Source organism: Oncorhynchus kisutch, linkage group LG14 (assembly GCF_002021735.2).
Source record: "Oncorhynchus kisutch isolate 150728-3 linkage group LG14, Okis_V2, whole genome shotgun sequence".
In the NCBI taxonomy this organism is placed as follows: Eukaryota; Metazoa; Chordata; class Actinopteri; order Salmoniformes; family Salmonidae; genus Oncorhynchus; species Oncorhynchus kisutch.
The window spans coordinates 12,930,035-12,954,740 of record NC_034187.2 but is presented as its reverse complement, the minus strand read 5'-3'; the positions used below and the strand labels follow the sequence as shown (position 1 = coordinate 12,954,740).

Genomic DNA, 24,706 nt, shown 5'->3' with positions numbered 1-24,706 from the left:
GGAAACAGAATGGACAGGGTGGACAGGGAGACATGGTGGACAGGGAGACATGGTGGACAGGGAAACAGAATGGACAGGGAAACAGGGTGGACAGGGAGACATGGTGGACAGGGTGGACAGGGAAACAGAATGGACAGGGTGGACAGGGAAACAGGGTGGACAGGGAGACATAGTGGACAGGGTGGACATGGAGACATGGTGGACATGGAGACAGGGAGACATGGTGGACAGGGAGACATGGTGGACAGGGAGACATGGTGGACAGTGTGGACATGGTGGACAGGAGAACAGGGTGGACAGGGAAACAGAATGGACAGGGAAACAGAGTGGACAGGGAGACATAGTGGACAGGGTGGACATGGAGACATGGTGGACAGGGAGACATAGTGGACAGGGAGACATGGTGGACAGGGAGACATAGTGGACAGGGAGACATGGTGGACAGGGAGACATGGTGGACAGGGAGACATGGTGGACAGGGAGACATAGTGGACAGGGAGACATGGTGGACATGGAGACATGGTGGACAGGGAGACATGGTGGACAGGGAGACATAGTGGACAGGGTGGACATGGTGGACATGGAGACATGGTGGACAGGGAGACATGGTGGACAGGGTGGACATGATGGACAGGGAGACATGGTGGACAGGGAGACATGGTGGACAGGGTGGACATGGAGACATGGTGGACAGGGAGACATGGTGGACAGGGAGACATGGTGGACAGGGAAACAGAATGGACAGGGTGGACAGGGAGACATGGTGGACAGGGAGACATGGTGGACAGGGAAACAGAATGGACAGGGAAACAGGGTGGACAGGGAGACATGGTGGACAGGGTGGACAGGGAAACAGAATGGACAGGGTGGACAGGGAGACATGGTGGACAGGGAGACATGGTGGACAGGGAAACAGAATGGACAGGGAAACAGGGTGGACAGGGAGACATGGTGGACAGGGTGGACAGGGAAACAGAATGGACAGGGTGGACAGGGAAACAGGGTGGACAGGGAGACATAGTGGACAGGGTGGACATGGAGACATGGTGGACATGGAGACATGGTGGACAGGGAGACATGGTGGACAGGGAGACATGGAGACATGGTGGACAGTGTGGACATGGTGGACAGGAGAACAGGGTGGACAGGGAAACAGAATGGACAGGGAAACAGAGTGGACAGGGAGACATAGTGGACAGGGTGGACATGGAGACATGGTGGACAGGGAGACATAGTGGACAGGGAGACATGGTGGACAGGGAGACATAGTGGACAGGGAGACATGGTGGACAGGGAGACATGGTGGACAGGGAGACATAGTGGACAGGGAGACATGGTGGACAGGGAGACATGGTGGACAGGGAGACATGGTGGACAGGGAGACATGGTGGACAGGGAGACAGGGTGGACAGGAGAACAGGGTGGACAGGAGAACATGGTAGACAGGAGAACAGGGTGGACAGGAGAACAGGGTGGACAGGAGAACAGGGTGAACAGGAGAACATGGTGGACAGGAGAACAGGGTGGACAGGAGAACATGGTAGACAGGAGAACAGGGTGGACAGGAGAACAGGGTGGACAGGAGAACAGGGTGAACAGGAGAACATGGTGGACAGGAGAACAGGGTGGACAGGAGAACAGGGTTGACAGGAGAACAGGGTGGACAGGGTGGACAGGAGAACAGGGTGAACAGGAGAACAGGGTGGACAGGAGAACATGGTTGACAGGAGAACAGGGTGGACAGGAGAACAGGGTGAACAGGGTGGACAGGAGAACAGGGTGGACAGGAGAACATGGTTGACAGGAGAACAGGGTGGACAGGGTGAACAGGAGAACAGGGTGAACAGGAGAACAGGGTGAACAGGAGAACAGGGTGAACAGGAGAACAGGGTGGACAGGAGAACAGGGTGAACAGGAGAACAGGGTGGACAGGAGAACAGGGTGGACAGGAGAACAGGGTGAACAGGAGAACAGGGTGGACAGGAGAACAGGGTGGACAGTAGCAGTCATGTATTTCTGTGTTTGTACTGATGTTCTACCTCCTTCTTTAGAACGGTGGAATGGAGGCAGGGAACGACAACGACGGCAAGAAGCCCAAACGCCGTCCCCGGCCCGAACCCCTCTTCATCCCGCCTCCCAAGCCTGGCACCTTCATCGCCCCTCCTGTCTACTCCTGCATCACTCCCTACCAGAGCCACCTCCGCTCCCCTGTCCGGCTAATAGACAACCCCCTGACCATGCCGCCCTACACCCCCCCGCCCATCCTCAGCCCGGTGAGAGAGGGATCAGGTCTCTACTTTTCTACCTTCCTCTCATCTGCTGCATCCAGCCAGGGTCTGCCTCCAGCCAGGGTCTGCCTCCAGCCAGGGTCTGCCTCCACCCAGGGTCTGCCTCCACCCATCACGCCCAAATCAGCCACACGCAGCCTGCTGCGATCCAGTGAGTACCACTATCTGGGGCCTACTGGGGTTGTAGTCCAAACCTACTCAACCCCCTGTGCTTCTGGGGGTTGTAGTCCAAACATACTTAACCTGTTTCTTCTGGGGGTTGTAGTCCAAACCTACTTAACCTGTTTCTTCTGGGGGTTGTAGTCCAAACCTACTTAACCTGTTTCTTCTGGGGGTTGTAGTCCAAACCTACTTAACCTGTTTCTTCTGGGGGTTGTAGTCCAAACCTACTTAACCTGTTTCTTCTGGGGGTTGTAGTCCAAACCTACTTAACCTGTTTCTTCTGGGGGTTGTAGTCCAAACCTACTTAACCTGTTTCTTTTGGGGGTTGTAGTCCAAACCTACTTAACCTGTTTCTTTTGGGGGTTTTAGTCCAAACCTACTTAACCTGTTTCTTCTGTGGGTTGTAGTCCAAACCTACTTAACCTGTTTCTTTTGGGGGTTTTAGTCCAAACCTGCTCAACCTGTTTCTTTTGGGGGTTTTAGTCCAAACCTGCTCAACCTGTGTCCTACTGGGGTTGTAGTCCAAACATACTCTACCTAGCTGGGTGCTTCTGGGGGTTGTAGTTCAAACATAGCCTACCGGAGTGCTACTGGGGTTTGCAGATGCCTTTGCACTGGTTTCCCCAGATCCAGATAAAGCTAAGATTATCTATTGAGCATGCTTTTTAGTCCAGGGCTTAACTTAATCTGGGAACGTGAAACTGGCCATTAGGATTTGAACAAGCTGTCATCAGAATGAACTGTAGCTGTGTGAGTTGGACCATAACTTTATTCCCTCATATAAACATTTCTTGAGTAATACGCATGAAGTAAGCTCACTTCCTCAAAATCTGCTGTACTAAATATTTTCTGTTGTAAAAAGAGATAAGAATAGTACATTTAACGGACAATTTTTTTGGTGTTGTGTTTTTCAGACAGCGTTGACATAACCCCACCTCTGCTCTCAACGATCGGTGAGGCCACTCCAGTCAGCATAGAACCGTGAGTACACACACACACACGCACACACACACACACGCACACAGACACACACACACACACACACACACACGAACACACAACACCCTCCATACTTCTTTCATCCCATTATCAGTTACGTGTATGGATCTCAAGTTTAAGATTCGAGCATGAGAGGCTAAAGTACTTTTAAATCAAAGTACTCTTAAATCAAAGTACTTTTAAATCAAAGTTAGAGTCAGAGAAGATATTCATCCAAGGCCAAACAACTAGTCAAATGGTACACTGTGTGTCTTTCTCAGTGATGGTGCTGAGTCTATTGATATGTGCTGCAGTAGAGGAGGACTGTTTTTGTGTTAGCTATGAAAGGATAGATTGGGTGCTTTGGATCTGACCCAGTTAGCCTGTATCACGGTCCTGATTTTATTCACAAAGACAGAGGAGTGTGTGTGTGTGTGTGTGTGGGAGGTGGGGGAGTGGCGATTGCTTGGTGAGAGAAAAACAGGGTGCATTGTGGATTGTCTTCCCTTTCTTCCTCTCTCTGACTGGTAGCAGCTGGCTAGTAATCAGGCCGGCCGGGCGGGCCAGGCAGGGGTAACCTCCAGTGGTGATAAATCAGGTCTTTCAGCTGAGTCTAGAGCAACCAGCCTCCTCTGCTTCCTCTTCTTCCTCCTTAAACACCCCCCCCCCTCAAACCCCTGAGCTAGATCAGCTTACAGCAGGGGCCTGTTGATTAGTGTACAATGTAACAAAATGTTTTGCAGCGGGGAAACAAACACGATTGTTTCTTATTGGAAAAGTCCATGTAGTCGTGAGCCAGATCAGCTTACAGCAGGGTCAGTTTAGGAGGCAAACTTTGTGAACGTTGCTGATAGAAATCAAATGAATAGAGCTGAAGTGATTCTTTATTCTACATCCACAGATGCTTGTTTGTTTTACCACAGAGGCCTAATATATTTTTATCTGAACGTTCTACAACGTTGTGCCCTGCTGAACACACTCCAGCTAGCTCATTCTGGGAGGAGACCTGAACTGAGCTAGCAGGCTGCAGCCAGGTGCAATTAGTACACAGGGAGGGAGAAGGCTGAATAGTGTCTGCGTTCCAGGCTGTTTTCAAAGCTGCCGTTAGCCATCATTGGAGGGGTATCCTGGGGGTAACCTGATCGACCACTTTATCACCGTCCGGTTGCTTCAGTGCAGCAGTTTTTTAAATTATTAGCTGTGGCTTATTTCTGTAAACCAGCCGACCAAATCAATTCAAATCAAATGTTATTGGTCACATACACCTGGTTAGCAGATGTTATTGTGAGTCCAGCGAAATGTTTGTGCTTCTAAATCCGACAGTGCAGCAGTATCTAACAGGTAATATCTAATTTCACAACAAAACCTAATACACACAATCTAGTAAAGGAATGGGATGAGAATATATAAGTATAAAATATATGGATGAGCAGCGACAGAGTTGCTAAGATGCAATAGATAGTAAAGAATAGATAGTGATGGATACAGTATACAGTATATACATATGAGATGAGTAATATGAGATATGTAAACATTCCACTAGTTAACTACATGTCTGGATAAGAACACTTATTCACATGATTTTTCTTTAAATAAAAAATGTACCTAAGTTATGAAAGCTTCCCTGTCAATCACAACAATATGATCTAGAATTGTAATAATGGAGGCTATGCTATAGCAGGACAGAGAGACTGCATAGCATGCGCATTTCTGAAAGTGTCTCCCGTCTCTCCAACTGACCACTGGCTATACATTCTGTCATCTCAGGCGTATAAACATCGGTGTGAGGTACCAGGCAGAGGTACCAGAGCTGAGGCAGCGTTCAGCGGCCCAACAAGACCATCCCAAGGCTGAGCTGGTCTGGGCTCCTCTCCACAACCTGGAGGCTAAACCTGAAGACCAGGAGAGAGGTAATACACTAACAAAAGTATCAGCTAACTGTCCCACCAATAATACTGTCATTAACCAGGTTGGTATTATCCAATAGAAATTAGTCAGAAAATCAAGCATTCAGTAGTGATTTGAAGAACCCAGTGGAAAACATTTGCTGATCATGCTACAGTATCTCAATCACAACCTCTCTTTCTTTCTCTCTCTCCCTCCCCCCTCTCTCTCCCCCTTCCCCCCACCCCCTCTCTCTTCAGTGGATGACCTCATGAACCTGGCGTGCTCAAGCGCTCTGCATGGCGGAGGGACCAATCAGGAGCTGGCTCTGCACTGCCTGTACGAGTGCAAGGGTGACATCATGGTGAGCAATGCATGATGGGTCATGATGACTGAAGAGGGATGACAGGGAGGGGTGAGAGCTGGGACGCATTCATTAGAACACATTGTAGCAAAATGGTTTGAAACTGAAAATGAAAAAGAGTGTTTAGGTGTTGACAGATTGTACCTTTGTGAGGGTTTTCTTCCATCTTGCGTGTACTGAACAGAGTACAATCTTGGCTTTGGTGGGTGGGATTTAACTGGACCCCGGCTGTGTTCCAATATCCACACCAGCATTTCTTGCTATACCACCACCGAATGCATACACAATGCATTCAATTTTTTATGTTTTAATTTGAGCCATTTAGCACAGCACTCTCTACCACCAGCAAACACAAATGGTGTATGCTATGGTAAGGGTATTAGGGTGTATGGTATGGTAAGGGTATTAGGGTGTATGCTATGGTAAGCGTATTAGGGTGTATGCTATGGTAAGGGTATTCGGGTGTATGCTATGGTCATGCTATAAGGGTGTATGGTATGGTAAGGGTATTAGGGTGTATGATATGGTAATGCTATTAGGGTGTATGGTATGGTAAAGGTATTAGGGTGTATAGTGTGCTATTGTAAGGGTATTAGGGTGTATAGTGTGCTATTGTAAGGGTATTAGGGTGTATGGGATGCTATGGTTAGGGTATTAGGGTGTATGCTATGGTAATGCTATAAGGGTGTATGGTATGCTATTGTAAGGGTATTAGGGTGTATGGTATGCTATGGTAAGGATATTAGGGTGTATGCTATGGTAATGCTATAAGGGTGTGTGGTATGGTAAGGGTTTTAGGGTGTATGGTATGCTATGGTACAGGTATTAGGGTGTATGGTATGCTATGGTAAGGGTATTAGGTTGTATAGTATGCTATGGTAAGGGTATCAGGGTGTATGGTATGGTATGGTAAGGGTATTAGGGTGTATGGTATGGTATGATAAGGGTATTAGGGTGTATGGTATGGTATGATAAGGGTATTAGGGTGTATGGTATGGTATGATAAGGGTATTAGGGTGTATGGTATGATAAGGGTATTAGGGTGTATGGTATAGTAAGGGTATTAGGGTGTATGGTATAGTAAGGGTATTAGGGTGTATGATATGGTAAGGGTATTAGGGTGTAGGGTATGGTATGATAAGGGTATTAGGGTGTATGGTATAGTAAGGGTATTAGGGTGTAGGGTATGGTATGATAAGGGTATTAGGGTGTATGGTATGGTATGGTAAGGCTATTAGGGTGTATGGTATGGTATGGTAAGGCTATTAGGGTGTATGCAGTGGTGTAAAGTACATAAGTACAAATAATTTAAAGTACTACTTAAGTCATTTTTGGGGTTACTTGTAACGGTCTTCTTCCTCCTCTGAGGAGGAGTAGTAGGAAGGGTCGGAGGACCAATGCTCAGCGTGGTACGTGTTACTTTTAATAGAACACAGAAAAATACAAAATAACAATGTGAAATAACAAAAACCCGTATGTATGGGTCACGCCCTGACCATACTAAAACAATGACAACCCACCCAACTCACACCCTGACCATACTAAAACATAGACAACCCACCCAACTCACACCCTGACCATACTAAAACATAGACAACCCACCCAACTCACACCCTGACCATACTAAAACATAGACAACCCACCCAACTCACACCCTGACCATACTAAAACATAGACAACCCACCTAACTCACACCCTGACCATACTAAAACATAGACAACCCACCCAACTCACACCCTGACCATACTAAAACATAGACAACCCACCCAACTCACACCCTGACCATACTAAAACAAAGACAACCCACCCAACTCACACCCTGACCATACTAAAACATAGACAACCCACCCAACTCACACCCTGACCATACTAAAACATAGACAACCCACCCAACTCACACCCTGACCATACTAAAACATAGACAACCCACCCAACTCACACCCTGACCATACTAAAACATAGACAACCCACCCAACTCACACCCTGACCATACTAAAACATAGACAACCCACCCAACTCACACCCTGACCATACTAAAACATAGACAACCCACCCAATTCACACCCTGACCATACTAAAACAAAGACAACCCACCCAACTCACACCCTGACCATACTAAAATATAGACAACCCACCCAACTCACACCCTGACCATACTAAAACATAGACAACCCACCCAACTCACACCCTGACCATACTAAAACATAGACAACCCACCCAACTCACACCCTGACCATACTAAAACATAGACAACCCACCCAACTCACACCCTGACCATACTAAAACATAGACAACCCACCCAACTCACACCCTGACCATACTAAAACAAAGACATAACAAAAGAACTAAGGTCAGAACGTGACAGTACTTTACTATTTAGATTTTTGACTACTTTTAGTTCACTACATTCTTGAAGAAAATATTTATCTTTTTACTCCATACATTTACCTTGACACCCAAAAGTACTCGTTACATTAAGAATGCCTAGCAGGACAGGAAAATGGTCCAATTCACGCACGTTTCAACAGAACATCCCTGGTCGTCCCTACTGCCTCTGATCTGGTGGCCTCACTAAACACACAGGCTTAGTTGGTAAATAATGTCTGAATGTTAGAGTGTGCCCCTGGCTATCCGTAAATTCCAAAAACAAGAAAATGGTGCCATCTGGTTTGCTTAATAGGAATTTATAATGATTAATAAGGAATTTGAAATTATTTATAGTGAGGGAAAAAAGTATTTGATCCCGTTTGCCCACTGACAAAGAAATGACCAGTCTATTTTTTAATGGTAGGTTTATTTGAACAGTGAGAGACAGTGAGGGATATAAGTATTTGACCCCCTCTCAATCAGAAAGATTTCTGGCTCCCAGGTGTCTTTTATACAGGTAACGAGCTGAGATTAGGAGCACACTCTTAAAGGGAGAGCTCCTAATCTCAGTTTGTTACCTGTATAAAAGATACCTGTCCACAGAAGCAATCAATCAATCAGATTCCAAACTCTCCACCATGGCCAAGACCAAAGAGCTCTCCAAGGATGTCAGGGACAAGATTGTACCTACACAAGGCTGGAATGGGCTACAAGACCATCGCCAAGCAGCTTGGTGAGAAGGTGACAACAGTTGGTGCGATTATTGCAAATGGAAGAAACACAAAAGAACTGGCAATCTCCCTCGGCCTGGGGCTCCATGCAAGATCTCACCTCGTGGAGTTGAAATGATCATGAGAACGGTGAGGAATCAGCCCAGAACTCCATGGGAGGATCTTGTCAATGATCTCAAGGCAGCTGGGACCATAGTCACCAAGAAAACAATTGGTAACACACTAGGCCGTGAAGGACTGTAATCCTGCAGCGCCTGCAAGTTCCCCCTGCTCAAGAAAGCACATATACAGGCCAGTCTGAAGTTTGCCAATGAACATCTGAATGAATCAGAGGACAACTGGGTGAAAGTGTTGTGGTCAGATGAGACCAAAATTGAGCTCTTTGGCATCAACTCAAATCCCATAGAAAATCTGTGGAGGGAGCTGAAGGTTCGAGTTGCCAAACGTCAGCCTCGAAACCTTAATGACTTGGAGAAGATCTGCAAAGAGGAGTGGGACTGAAAATCCCTCCTGAGATGTGTGCAAACCTGGTGGCCAACTACAAGAAACATCTGACCTCTGATTGCCAACAAGGGTTTTGCCACCAAGTACTAAGTAATGTTTTGCAGAGGGGCTCAAATACTTATTTCCCTCATTAAAATGCAAATCAATTTATAACATTTTTGACATGTGTTTTTCTGGATTTTGTTGTTGTTATTCTGTCTCTAATTGTTCAAATACACCTACAAATAAACCTACCTGGTTAAATAAAGGTGAAATAAAAATAAATATAATAGTATGGTGAGGTATTAGGGTGTATGGTTTGGTAAGAGTATTAGGGTGTATGGTATGGTAAGGGTATTAGGGTGTATGGTTTGGTAAGAGTATTAGGGTGTATGCTATGGTAAGAGTATTAGGGTGTATGCTATGGTAAGGGTATTAGGGTGTATGGTTTGGTAAGGGTATTAGGGTGTATTATAAGGTATTAGGGTGCATGGCATCGTAAGGCTATTGGGGTGTATGGTTTGGTAAGGGTATTAGGGTGCATGGTATCGTAAGGGTATTAGGGTGTATGGTTTGGTAGGGGTATTAAGGTGTATGGTTTGGTAAGGGTGTATGGTATGCTAAAGGTATTAGGGTGTATGATATGGTATTAGGGTGCATGGTATCGTAAGGCTATTGGGGTGTATGGTTTGGTAAGGGTATTAGGGTGCATGGTATCGTAAGGGTATTAGGGTGTATGGTTTGGTAGGGGTATTAAGGTGTATGGTTTGGTAAGGGTGTATGGTATGGTAAAGGTATTAGGGTGTATGATATAGTATTAGGGTGCATCGTATCGTAAGGGTATCAGGGTGTATGGTTTGGTAGGGGTATTAAGGTGTATGGTTTGGTAAGGGTGTATGGTAAAGGTATTAGGGTGTATGATATGGTATTAGGGTGTATGATATGGTATTAGGGTGTATGATATGGTATTGGGGTGCATGGTATCGTAAGGATATTAGGGTGTATGGTTTGGTAGGGGTATTAAGGTGTATGGTTTGGTAAGGGTGTATGGTATGGTAAAGGTATTAGGGTGTATGATATGGTATTAGGGTGTATGATATGGTATTGGGGTGCATGGTATCGTAAGGGTATTAGTGTGTATGGTTTGGTAAGGGTATTAGGGTGTATGTTTTGGTAAGGGTGTATGATATGGTAAAGGTATTAGGGTGTATGGTATGGTAAAGGTATTACGGTGTATGGTATGGTAAGGTATTATGGTGTATGGTAAGGGTTTTACAGTGTATGGTAAAGGTATTAGGGTGTATGGTAAGGGTATTATGGTGTATGGTATTGTCGTGTCTTTATCATTAAATGAAGACTTAGTTTTTATCAAAGATTCTCTGTAATTAGTATTACGCGATTAAACTGATTAATCATGTAACTGTAATTAACTAGGAAGTCGGGGCACCAAGGAAAATATTCAGATTACAAAGTTATAATTTTTCAGATATTTTATATCTGATCAATTTGTCTTCGAATTAATTAATTATTTACTTTACCTCACGTTAGTCTCATTCCAAACGTCAAAAATGGTTGGTTATCTGCACGAACCCAGTCTTCACTATGAGTCATCCATACATCAATTGTCTTATATCATTTATTTACTAACTAAGTAATTCCCAGAAATGCATAAACAAACAGTTGATAGTTACAAGGAAATTATAACGAGTTTCCCTAGTGGGCTAAACTGGCATGGCGGCTTGGTGTACAAAAGGGAAGTGGGGATCGACTGAGATAAGACAACACACAGTTGATAATTATAACAATTGAAATGCTAAACGCTCACTCATTCGGGAACAATTGCAATCAATATATATATTTACGCTCAGTGTGGTCGGGGTCTGATTCCTAGCTGCAGACTAGTAATTAATATCAATGACTTGTTCTTATTCTGTCGGTATCGATAGTCTAAGAGTTTAACCACGTGGGATGGTTAAAAGATTCAGCCATTTGGTCTCAAACCTTGGCCCTCTTGTTATCGAGGTAAGCTGGGCTGCAACCTTTGTCCTCTCGTGATTGAGAGAAAACATGGTCTGTTGAGAACTTCTCAAAGTTGGGGTTTTATTCGGGAGTTGCAGAAAATGGCCTGTGCCAGGATGCCCGACCCTAACTGGGCTCATGGGCGGTCCTCTGATTTAGTTTAACTCCAAAGGGAGTTGGAGTTTCCTTCATTAAACTGTCCAAAATCACATTACACAATTGTACAAACAGTATCATCCTCACTCATTCATCTTATACAACAATTAGATGTAAACCTCATATCTGAGGCTATTAATATAAACATAATTATGGTAATGTGGCACCGTCTCCCATGAGCCTCACCAAATTGTAACAAACGGACCAGTTCGTAGCTGGATTCTTAACCGATCTTTTATACCTTCTCCGGAACGTAAACGTTGTTCGGACCTCAAGTTCTGTGAGGTGGAAGAAATTCCTTTGTTCTCTATGAAAATTCACTCTGTCTCTATACTGTGGCCATGAGGAGATCATCTCCTCCTGGAATTTACGACCTCTCTCTGACCACAGCAGCCTGTGTGTAGGAGGCAGAGAGAGGGGGATGGGGCTTGCTGTACCCAAAGAGGGCAACGTCATGACAATATGGTAAAGGTATTAGGGTGTATGATATGGTAAAGGGTATTGGGGTGTATGATATGGTAAAGGGTATTAGGGTGTATGGTAAAGGTATTAGGGTGTATGATATGGTAAAGGGTATTAGGGTGTATGGTATGGTAAAGGTATTAGGGTGTATGGTATGGTAAAGGTATTAGGGTGTATGGTATGGTAAAGGGTATTAGGGTGTATGGTATGGTAAAGGTATTAGGGGTGGAGGAATTGTTAGTTTTGTCACTCAGCAAAGTTAACTACTGTGTATATAACATGTAACAGATGTGGTGCAGCACAGTGGCAAGTGAGTTCACTATTCCTGCTAGTAGCCATCTTCTCCTTGAATCTATGTGTTGTTTTGTTATCAGATATGCTCAGTGCTCCATCTTCCCAATGTAGAAAACACTTACACTGATACAGTAGACACACACATGCTGACACACTGGAGTAAAGGACATGTATGGGGCCTTGGGCAGAAATACAGCAATGTGTTCAATGAGAGAGATATAGAGAGAGAGACAGTGAGCTAGAGGGGGTGAGATAAAGAGAAAGATAGAGGAAGATGGCCTATACTAGTGGCTTCAGCTTGCATCATTTGGCCATGTTGTTGTCAAGGAGACAGAGAGTGGCTGTCAGTGTGTGAAGTGCTCTCTCCCTCTCTGTCTCAGCAGCAGGAGGCATGTTGCTCTCTTACAGTATATCTCCCAGTTCATCCCCTCATTATTAGGGACAAGATCAGCCTCTCAATATCCAATAGAACTCAGTGTCCTGTGTGTGCTCCAGCCAAGTAAACCTGGATTTGAAGTATTGCTCGGAGACCCATAAGCTGTTGTAAAAAAGAAACAAACAGGACATTTGTCATGTATTACTCTTCAGAGTTAATTTGATTTGTTGTTTTTGGTTTTCAGGAAGCGTTGGCCCTCCTGCTATTGAAAAACCCCATCTTCCCAAAGAACCACCGTCTAGGATACTACCACTACTCCGGTTGGTCAAGACAGAGAACTAGGGTTGCAAAATACTGATCACTTTTCTGAAAGTCCCAGGTTTTCCAGAAATCCTGGTTGTAAAATTCCAGGAATCAGGAGGGAAAAGCAGAAAATCCCTAAACCTCTAACTATGATTTCAGGAAAACCTGGGACTTTTTTGAAAAGTTACAGAAGTTCTACAACCCTACATATAAGACTTTATATCTGTACAGTATTATGTCTATGGTTACTGCGCCGCTCTCTCCTCTGGATCTTACTTTGTTTCTAAGTCACTCTGTGGGTAGTCTACTCTTCCTGCAGACAAGCCTCGGTGCAGAACTCTCTGTGGGTTGTCTACTCTTCCTGCAGACAAGCCTCGGTGCAGAAATCTCTGTGGGTACTTTTACGAAATTAGAATAATCAAACTTCACTGGGTTATGTCAAAGTGCATTCCTGCAGGCATGCCTGTGCTGTCTGAATACTTGTATGAGTCCTTTTCTCCTCCCCTCTAGTAACAGGGATGAGCTCCAGAGCCCCCCTCAGCCTTTAACAATGGCAGCTGATGGAGTGGGTGGAGGGGTGTGGGTCCGTGGAGAGAGGGGGGGATTGGCTGTGGAAGGGAAACTGTGGAGGATTGAGAGTGTCGCTGGGGGTGATGGGAGCGGAGTGAGAGGTAGAGTGGGAGAGGAGAGGGTGGAGGGGGGTATTGGGTTTGTGGCGTTTGGTTAATCCCAAGCAGAGGACAGAGAACCATTGTTTGTCCAACCAGTGTGTGTGTGTCCACCCTGTGCATACAGAAGCAGACAGTCACAGTCACCAGTCAATGTCTGTCCGTCTAATTCCCCACCACTCTTTTGTCTGTTTATTCTCTTTCTTTCTCTCTTTCTTTCTCTCTCGTTTTCTCTCATTCTCGCTCTCTCTCAGGGTCAGACAGCTGGACCCCAGTAGAGAGAAGTTGCTTTAACAAAGGGATCGCTGCCTATAAGAAAGACTTCTTCATGGTCCAGAAACTGGTATGTACCAGTCCATGTACAGTACCAGTCAAACGTTTGTACACACCTACTCATTCTAGTGTTTTTAGTTTTTATATTTTCTACACTGTAGAATAATAGTGAAGACATTTACAACGATGAAATAACAGATATAGAATCATGTAGTAACCAAAAAGTGTTAAAAAAATCTAAATATATTGTAACGACCCTGGGTTTATAAGCCCGGAAATCGACTCCACATGAGCATGCTTTTACGGCACAGTCGATAGCGCGCCGGACCTCGGGCTCGAAGGTCGAGGGTTCGAGACCTGCTCCCTGCTATTTCATTACAATATTTTATATTTGAGATTCTTCAAAGTTGCTACCGTTTGCCTTGATGACAGCTTTGCACACTTTTGGCATTCTCTCAACCATCTTCATGAGGTAGTCACCTGGAATGCATTTCAATTAACAGGTGTGCCTTGTTGAAAGTTAATTGAATTTGTTTGAGCCAATCAGTTGTGTTGTGACAAGGTAGGGTTGGTATACAGAAGACAGCCCTATTTGGTAAAAGACCAAGTCCATATTATGGCAAGATCCAGAGTTACCTCTGCTGCAGAGGATACGTTCGTTAGAGTTACCAGCCTCAGAAATTGCAGCCCAAATAAATGCTTCACAGAGTTCAAGTAACAGACACATCTCAACATCAACTGTTCAGAGGAGACTGCATGAATCAGGCCTTCATGATCGAATTGCTGCAAAGAAACCACTACTAAAGGACACCAATAAGAAGAAGAGACTTGCTTGAACCAAGAAACACAAGAAATGGACATTAAACCAGTGGAAATCTGTCCTTTTTGGTTCCAACCATCGTGTCTTTGTGAGACGCAGAGTATGTGAACGGATGATCTCCGCATGTGTGGTTCCCACCGTGAAGCATGGAGGAGGAGGTGTGATGGTATGGGCTGCAAGAGTGACAATGAGAATACACAAGTCAACTGAGGGTTTTGATAAATATTTTCCCATTCAGAATTCCTACGTGATTACTGTAATATGATGAAAGGTTACTTAATAAATCCTCTCTAGGGTATGTGGGACGCTAGCATCCCACCTGGCCAACATCCAGTGAGATTGCAGAGCGCCAAATTCAAATACAGAAATACTCATTATAAAAATTCAGAAAATATACAACTATTTTACATAGGTTTAAAGATGAACTTCTTGTGAATCCAACCACGGTGTCAGATTTGCTTTACGGCGAAAGCATACCTTACGAGAACATCGCCCAGCAGACAAATCATTACAAACAGTAACCAGCCAAGTAGAAGAGTTACACAAGTCAGAAATAGAGATAAAATTAATCACTTACCTTTGATGATCTTCATATGGTTGCACTCAGAAGGCATTCATTTATTTAATAAATGTTCCTTTTGTTCGTTAAAGTCTCTCTTTATATCCAAAAATCTCCGTTTTGTTTGCGCATTTTCTTCAGTAATCCACAGGCTCAAATGCAGTCACAACAGGCAGGCAAAAAAAATCCTAATTGTATCCGTAAAGTTCATAGAAACATGTCAAACGATGTTTATATTCAATCCTCAGGTTGTTTTTAGCCTAAATAATCGATAATATTTCAACCGGACAATAACGTTGTCAATATAAAAGGTAAACAAGAAACACTCTCTCGGTCGCGTGCATGAAAAATCTCTGTGACACGGCAGGGTCCACTCATTCAGACTGCCATTACACCCTCGTTTTTCAGAATACAAGCCTGAAACAATTTCTAAAGACTGTTGACATTTGAGTCCTAAGTCAATGGATACTGTAATGGCATTGAATAGAAAACTACAACAAACTACTACTTCCTAAATGGATTTTTCTCAGGTGTTCACCTGCCAAATCAGTTCTGTTATACTCACAGACACTATTTTTAGCAGTTTTGGAAACTTTAGACTGTTTTCTATCTAAATCTACCAATTATATGCATATCCTATCTTCTGGGCCTGAGTAGAAGGCAGGGAAAAGGCAGGGAAAAGGCTAGTATCGCCGTCTGGGAGATCAGGAAAAAGGTTGATAACAGGAAACCCAATAGGCTGAAGTACAGGCAGGGAATAGGCAAAAGGATTTGCTAGTAAGCCAGGCAAAAACTATCATACACAGCAGGAGTAAATCACTGGAAAAACAGAGCTCCGAAAGACGTGTCACAAAACAAACAATACCTCACAGTGATGGAGTGCAAAGAACTGAACTAAATAGTGTGTGATAATGACATACAGGTGTGTGAACAGGTGATCAGAATTCAGGTGATTGGGATCTGGAGGGTGAGCTGCATTCAGGGGATCTATGTGTTTGAGAGTGTGAGTTGGAAGCAGACGTTACAGATACATTAGTTGACAATACAAAATAGAGATTTAAAAGCCACATGGTGGACCACTCAAATAGAGTTTTGAGACTCTATAAGCAGGAAAACACAGTACAGTATGCTAAAACATGTACTAGGCGTAGATATGAAGTGTCTGTTGATGTGTGTGTGTCTGGTGGTTCAGGTAAGCACTAAGACGGTGGCTCAGTGTGTGGAGTTCTACTACAGCTATAAGAGGCAGGTGAAGACGGGTCGGAACGGAGCTCTAATCTACGGAGACATGGACCCACCTGAGAGCAGGAACACTGAGGAGGAGCTGGACCACAAGGTGAGTTGATTGACTACCTACAAAAGGATGTTATAACACATTCACAAGCACTACATAAGCATTTACAGATTCTATAAACAATCCATCCCTTTACCAACAGATACAACACTACATAAGCAATCTTTGTACAATAATTATTGTCTTCAATGTTCCCTCCCAAAAAATGTAGGTCTGCTGAGTGCAAACTTGAAAATTCTGTACAACTTCCGGCGCGTGTTTAATGTGAACACTGAGGCTGTACCCGTTTTAAACGTGGCCATGTGGGCTACTGTGGATATTTTATCATAATGTTGGCCTACCAATGTGGCCTACCATCAAAAACAATGGAGAAAATGAATGCCATAACATTTTAACATGGAAACATGGCTGTTCTATCATTTAGCCTACATTAGCAGCCAATGTGTGGTGTCAATGTAGGCCTACATTCCATATGACTTTTGAAAGAAACATGCAGGGCTTGACATGAACCTGTTTATCCACTTGTCCTTCAGATAAGGAGGTGACTGAAAATGTTGTTGCGTTGTTTGATACCAGAAACCACTTTACAAAATAAAATGCATTATTATTCCCACACCATTATTACAGAGAATCAGACTTATTATACTACCCTCTGCCTATTGGCTACTTAGCTTATTCAAGCCTGTCTCAAGAATGCAACACTGCCCCTTTAAGACACACAAAAAACTATAACTGAACTGGCTCACTTTTCTAAGATGGGTAGAAATGTACACATTTTGTGCTCTTGCAGGAAGCAATCACTCCCCCATTGCTGACTACAAATGATCTATAACCGGGCTAATAATTCACTAACTAGCAAAGGATATGAACAGATGAACAAATGTGCACATGTTGCTACATGTAGCTCTCTCTTTGATCTCAAAACAAGCACATCTACTGATGACCGCTCATGCTGTAAACACAGTCCAGATCAAAGTGAATGGCACAGATCCATATATGGCAATGGTCTATTTGCATATAGGCCTACTGCAGCTCTGATTGGTTATGGCACACCGGTCTGTGTAGAGTACAGGCCTGACTTGTGCCTGTCAATAGAATCCGACTCCGATGCATTCTGCCTACAACAAAATCTTTTGCATGGTTTGTTTTGTTTCGGTATGTTCCATTGAAAGTGGCTAATATTGTGTTGATTCTATCACAATTGCAACAGTAAAGGGAAACATTTATAGTGTTAACTGACGGGGAAAACTCTAGAAAGTTCAGTAAAGTTCAATATCGTGCTTCTCTGTGCGGTCTGATATTTCTTCTGCACGGCAGTCCCGAGGGAACATTGCTTATCTTTCTCCTTCTCTCTCTCTCTCTCTCTCTCTCTCTCTCTCAGAGCTCTCAGAGATTAGAATTTCAGAAGGAAGAGGAAGACAACAGGAATTGGGAGGGGTCAGTTGACAGGAAGCACCGGGGCTCCAGTCCAAGCAGGGTGACACAGACGTTACAGGCCACAGAGAACGTGAGTGGGAGACTCAGGGGGACAGTGTGTGTGTCTGTGTGTTGGAACGGAGGAGACGCTGACTAGAAGATGAATGAGCATTTTCATGGCTGTATGTGTTATGTTTATTCTTGTGTAATCAACACTGATGCCCCCATGCAGTAAACAACATTTGCACTTTTGAACTTGCCTTACCTGAGTTCACAGTAGGATAGTGGATAGGGAAACCAAGCTGCAGCGTTGTTAAGTGTGTTGCTCTCTAGTGGCTAAACACTGAACAGCTGACTTGGCTGGCTTCCTCTCTCCCCATGTTGCGTAATTTCACTCTGTCAGCAAACGATGACTCATAAAACTGACTCCATTCCCCATTTTCTGCAGTTAGTTGGGTGACCTGGCAGAAAGCTATGGTTTTAAAAGGTGGCCTCTTGAGCTTTGTTATGTTTTGTATGGTCTGATGTAAAAATGTGTCAAAAACAAGCCTTATATTGATTATATTGAGTGTATTTTGTACTAACCAGGTACGCAATGTTCAGGTTAGTTTGGCTCTAGCTGGGAGGTGTGTGAGTGTGTGTGCTGACCAGAGGTGTGTGTGTGCAAAGCAGTTGACAAGATCTACTCTGACAGTGATCAGCTGTCATGCGCAGCTTGGCAATGTGGAGGAGAAGGTGTTTTTTGTATGCATGCCTGATCTATGATCTTTTGAATGCTTAAATAATGTTGCAAATTAAGTATGTAAATGTGTGTGCAGGCTGGAGCAGTCCTGGTGCTGAAGACACAGGAGGATGTGAGGAGAGACCAGATGTCTTCCCGGGTCAGTCACCCCCCTCAGCCCTCTCCCAGCGCCCCCTCGAAACCACGGCCGCCTCCCAAGACCGGGACCATATCAGGGACCAAGGGCCCCGCCGGACCAGAGGGAGAGTTCCCCTGCAAGAAGTGTGGCAGGTAAGTGTCTGAGACATGTCTTAGAATAGAAGGTCTTAGATGGCTATAGGCAGAGCAACATGGTGCCATCAACTGTCAAAGATGGCCCAACTCTCTATGTGGTTCTATGGCTAAAGGTACATGGAAGCTCAGTTGGTTTCTGGTTAAAGGTACTGTATTTGGAAGCTCAGTTGGTTTCTGATTAAAGGTACTGTATTTGGAAGCTCAGTTGGTTTCTGGTTAAAGGTATTTGGAGGCTCAGTTCATTTCTGGTTAAAGGTACATGGAAGCTCAGTTGCTTTCTGGTTAAAGGTACTGTATTTGGAAGCTCAGTTGGTTTCTGGTTAAAGGTACTGTATTTGGAAGCTCTGTTGGTTTCTGGTTAAAGGTGCTGTATTTGGAAGCTCAGTTGGTTTCTGGTTAAAGGTACTGTATTTGGAAGCTCAGTTGGTTTCTGGTTAAAGGTACTGTATTTGGAAGCTCAGTTGGTTTCTGGTTAAAGGTACTGTATTTGGAAGCTCAGTTGGTTTCTGGTTATAAGTACTGTATTTGGAAGCTCAGTTGGTTTCTGGTTAAAGGTACTGTATTTGGAAGCTCAGTTGGTTTCTGGTTAAAGGTATTTGGAAGCTCAGTTGGTTTCTGGTTAAAGGTACTGTATTTGGAAGCTCAGTTGGTTTCTGGTTAAAGGTACATGGAAGCTCAGTTGGTTTCTGGTTAAAGGTACTGTATTTGGAAGCTCAGTTGGTTTCTGGTTAAAGGTACTGTATTTGGAAGCTCAGTTGGTTTCTGGTTAAAGGTACATGGAAGCTCAGTTGGTTTCTGGTTAAAGGTACTGTATTTGGAAGCTCAGTTGGTTTCTGGTTAAAGGTACTGTATTTGGAAGCTCAGTTGGTTTCTGGTTAAAGGTACATGGAAGCTCAGTTGGTTTCTGGTTAAAGGTATTTGGAGGCTCAGTTGGTTTCTGGTTAAAGGTATTTGGAAGCTCAGTTGGTTTCTGGTTAAAGGTACTTGCATATAAAAGAAACAACAAAGAAACAACAATGAATTGATTGATTTGGATAAAGCTATTCCAATTAATTGATTGATTTGGATAAAGCTATTCCAATTAATTGATTGATTTGGATAAAGCTATTCCAATGAATTGATTGATTTGGATAAAGCTATTCCAATTAATTGATTGATTTGGATAAAGCTATTCCAATTAATTGATTGATTTGGATAAAGCTATTCCAATGAATTGATTGATTTGGATAAAGCTATTCCAATTAATTGATTGATTTGGATAAAGCTATTCCAATTAATTGATTGATTTGGATAAAGCTATTCCAATTGATTGATTGATTTGGATAAAGCTATTCCAATTGATTGATTGATTTGGATAAAGCTATTCCAATTGATTGATTGATTTGGATAAAGCTATTCCAATTGATTGATTGATTTGGATAAAGCTATTCCAATTGATTGATTGATTTGGATAAAGCTATTCCAATTGATTGATTGATTTGGATAAAGCTATTCCAATTAATTGATTGATTTGGATAACGCTATTCCAATTAATTGATTGATTTGGATAACGCTATTCCAATTAATTGATTGATTTGGATAAAGCTATTCCAATTAATTGATTGATTTGGATAAAGCTATTCCAATTGATTGATTGATTTGGATAAAGCTATTCCAATTGATTGATTGATTTGGATAAAGCTATTCCAATTGATTGATTGATTTGGATAAAGCTATTCCAATTAATTGATTGATTTGGATAAAGCTATTCCAATTGATTGATTGATTTGGATAAAGCTATTCCAATTGATTGATTGATTTGGATAAAGCTATTCCAATTGATTGATTGATTTGGATAAAGCTATTCCAATTGATTGATTGATTTGGATAAAGCTATTCCAATTGATTGATTGATTTGGATAAAGCTATTCCAATTGATTGATTGATTTGGATAAAGCTATTCCAATTAATTAATTGCAAAGTGTAAAACATCTGTCTATATTTTGCAGCAGGTTGATGTTTATTACCATTAATTTTGCCCTTGAGGCAGAACTGAGCGATTTCTGCTTGTTGGGCCAGCTGCAAAGTCCAAATTGGATATATATATAAAAAATAAAATCATGACAAAAATAGCTTTTTGGTCTAAATTTAATGTTAGGGTTAGGCATTAGGGTTAGCAGTGTGGTTAAGTTTAGGGTAAATGTTAGGTTTAAAATCAGATTTTATGACATTGTGTCTGTGCCAGCTAGTGACCACTCTGCAGAGCTGCCTCCAGGGCAAGATTCATGCCAAAAATACCAACCTGCTGTTTTGCAAGTAGAAGTTGTTTACTCTGAGAGTGAATCGTATGGACTAGTAGTAGTGATGTGTATTGTAAATTGGAGAAGAAACCTTGATCAAAGGGTACTGAGATATCGACAACATCTGCAGGATAACTGCCTTCTACTGGTTGGTTGGGATATGTTGAAATCTTGGAGATGTTGTTGGTTGCAAAAACACTGATTTGAGAAGCACTCCGAGCACTTTGTGTGCGTGGGTGAGTGCGTTTCTGTGTGTGCATGCGCGTGTATAACATAGTGAGAAGCACTCCGAGTACATTGTGTGTGTGGGTGAGTGCGTTTGTGTGTGTGCATGCGCGTGTATAACATAGTGAGAAGCACTCCGAGTACATTGTGTGTGTGGGTGAGTGCGTTTGTGTGTGTGCATGCGTGTGTAACATAGTGAGAAGCGCTCCGAGTACATTGTGTGTGTGGGTGAGTGCGTTTGTGTGTGTGCATGCGCGTGTATAACATAGTGAGAAGTGCTCCTTGGTGGTTGTTTGAGCAGGAAGGAATAAAGCAAAGTTGGACAATTTTGATAGAAGAGCTCACCCTTAGCAACCGCAGTCCTGTTATTATCAACTGTCTCCTAGCAACTGAAACACAGCAGTGATATGGCATGCCATGCCCCCAGTCTATGCAGCTCTGCCCAGCGACTAACTGTGTACTAATTATCAACACGCCCATTATCCGGGTCCTCATTGGCCCATATACTGTAGACTACTCTGCAGTATTCTGCCTTATCATGGTGTTGCACTTCATACAATTCTAGATTCACCGTAGAAAAACCACGAGAGCAGACCTTCTCTTCTGCACAAGCACTGTATGGTTTGTGAACCTAGATTATGAAGTGAGGAAAACTGATATTTCATTTACACGTGGACAAATGTTTCTGGCATCTGGACTTCATCAGTTCTCCTTCCTTCAGATCCAAGGTTCACACACAGTACAGTGATTATGTAAAGACAATGTCTACACTCCTCGAATTGAAGTACGGACCCTATTTTTCTACACCAAACAATAAACCAACACCATACAGTGCTTGTCCACAGATACGAAAGCTTACAATGAAGCCAACCCAGTCTTCTCTCTAACCTCCTCCTCCTCCTTCACCCCTTAGGATCTTCTACAAGGTGAAGAGCCGCAGTGCCCACATGAAGAGTCACGCGGAGCAGGAGAAGAAGGCCGCAGCGCTGAGGCAGAAGGAGGCGGAGGAGAGGGCAGCGGCCCAGGCGGCAGCAGAGGCTGCAGCGTTACTGGCCGCCCGGCAGGACGGGGAACGGGAGGGGAACACAGCCGGAGGAGACAGCACAAACGATGACTCGTCTGAGGAAGATGATGATGAAGAGGAAGATGAGGACTGGCACTAAGACCATAGAGATAGAAAACGAGCCCACCCCACCTGTCTTTGCCATTATGGCAAGTGTACGCTCAATCTATCTGGCTTAGACAGACAGACAGACAGACAGCCCTCTCCACGGTCAGGGTGAGCGGTAACAAACAGAACAGAGCAGAACTCTGAGGCCTCAGAACCCTAGCGCCCTCGAGTGTTCAGCTACGGCTCCTAACACTCAAGGGACATTTTACGCCCTCTTGTTACGCCCTCTTGTTACGCCCCCCTTTTACGCCCTCTAGTTACGCCCTCTTGTTACGCCCTCTTGTTACGCCCTCTTGTTACGCCCTCTAGTTACGCCCTCTTGTTACGCCCCCCTTTTACGCCCTCTTGTTACGCCCCCCTTTTACGCCCTCTTGTTACTCCCTCTTGTTACGCCCTCTTGTTACGCCCTCTAGTTACGCCCTCTTGTTACTCCCTCTTGTTACGCCCTCTTGTTACGCCCTCTAGTTACGCCCTCTTGTTACTCCCTCTTGTTACTCCCTCTTGTTACGCCTGCTTTAGCAGCGTTTCTCTCTGGGAAAAAACTGTCTTTATAAACAAACTGCTTTTTTTATTGTTTCATGGAACAGGATCTCCTATCTTGACACTTTCAGGGACAAGTTCTCTCACGTGTTTTCTCCCTCTTCCCTTTAACCTGCTTGTGAAGTGTTCAGGGGTTAACTCTCTCTCAGGCACACAGTAGGGTAGGAAAGAAAGCCATGCCATCTCTCTCTCTAACACCAATACTTTTCTTTCTCCTGTCTGCCATCCACCCCTGGCTTCTTCCTCTTCCTGTCAGCACTTTCAGCCAATCACAACACAGCACACAGACTCATCAGGTGGGAACTATATAGCCACGCCCTCAACCCAGCCTTTAAAAACTAGAATAGTTTGTGATGCCTGGCAATGCAAGACTACATGAACCACAATGCAACCTGGCTTGGCCACTGCTTTCTCTACTCTCTGATCCTCAGTTTGATATGTTATTATGAATAGAAGGACACCATATGAGTGATTGGGACCATGCAATATTGAAGTTGAAAGGACTTCCAGGTCATGAAAAGCCCAGATAGACTGATGTGGTGGTAACACCAAAGATGGTGGATAAATGAAGATTTCCTACTCAGGCAGTTTACCATTGAAAAAAATGGTCAGTTCCAGTCTGCTTAAGGGGGTGGCTCTCCCATAGGCACCAATGCATTAGTAGCTGGGTCTGATCCGCTTCGTTCATTGACTGTACATGAACCAGAAAAAGTGGGATGTCTCACTTCTTCCGTCTCTCGTAACACTGCCTGTGTGGAGGCTTACCTATATGTGAAGGAAGGAACCGTTTAGAGAACAGAACACACATTGTTGTGCGAGTTTCTACATTTTTCCTGTTTGGGACTTTTTCACTCACTCAAGGCTGTCAAAAGCTTGCACAGATGCGTCGGTCCTCAGTTCACCGAACTGGTTTCATCTTAGTTTCAAGTGCTGTTCTCAGTTGGATCCCTACCCTGATCACTTGTTTTATAGTCATCATGTGGAAGTTTCTCCTCACTGTCGATGCCTTGGATGTTTTTAACACTTAATCTTTGGATGAACGACAATCAATTTTACAAAGGTTCTTTTTATATCCAACGAATTACTGTTGCTTTTTTGCTTATTATATCAAATTGTTAATGTTGTTTTTTGTTAATAATATTGTTATTAATAATGTCACAGTTGTCTCTTGTATTATTGTGATTTTGGATTGTTTTTGCGGCAGGTTGCTTTGGAGATCTTTCTCATTTGACTGTAGTGTAGGGTTATTTAAGACATTGCTTTGGAGATCGTTCTCATTTGACTGTAGTGTAGGGTTATTTAAGACATGGCTTTCGCAGTCTGTTTTGAACTGTGAGGTTTTAGAGTTACATCTAAAGACAGTCTGAGTAGAGAAGAGATGTGAAACAGAATTGTAAACGTGCAGTAGATAGAAGAACCACGTGATCCCTGATGACAACACCCCCTCTTATTCCTTGTGTCCAAATGTCACCCAAATTGAAAACGGTTTAGGTAAGGTAAGGGTAGGGGTTAAGGTCAGGGTTAGGGTTTAGTGTATGGACATCCCAAGGATTCTGGGAAAGCACTAACCACATCATTA

General features: G+C 43.6%; 1 protein-coding gene across 2 annotated transcripts in view; it reads left to right on the top strand.

Moving 5' to 3' along the window:
• Positions 1-24,089, top strand: part of LOC109904279 (ELM2 and SANT domain-containing protein 1) — a 42,504-nt gene extending 18,415 nt beyond the window's left edge. For both annotated transcript variants that reach the window (XM_020501520.2, XM_031787864.1), the window contains exons 4-13: positions 2,052-2,439; positions 3,365-3,431; positions 5,196-5,338; positions 5,573-5,676; positions 12,809-12,884; positions 13,790-13,878; positions 16,380-16,523; positions 17,863-17,988; positions 18,716-18,909; positions 22,330-24,089. In XM_020501520.2, the coding sequence (XP_020357109.2) occupies positions 2,052-2,439; positions 3,365-3,431; positions 5,196-5,338; positions 5,573-5,676; positions 12,809-12,884; positions 13,790-13,878; positions 16,380-16,523; positions 17,863-17,988; positions 18,716-18,909; positions 22,330-22,579 (1,581 nt within the window). In that variant the 3' untranslated portion in view covers positions 22,580-24,089. The remainder of the gene's footprint in view (positions 1-2,051; positions 2,440-3,364; positions 3,432-5,195; positions 5,339-5,572; positions 5,677-12,808; positions 12,885-13,789; positions 13,879-16,379; positions 16,524-17,862; positions 17,989-18,715; positions 18,910-22,329) is intronic.
• The last annotated feature ends 617 nt before the right edge of the window (positions 24,090-24,706 follow it).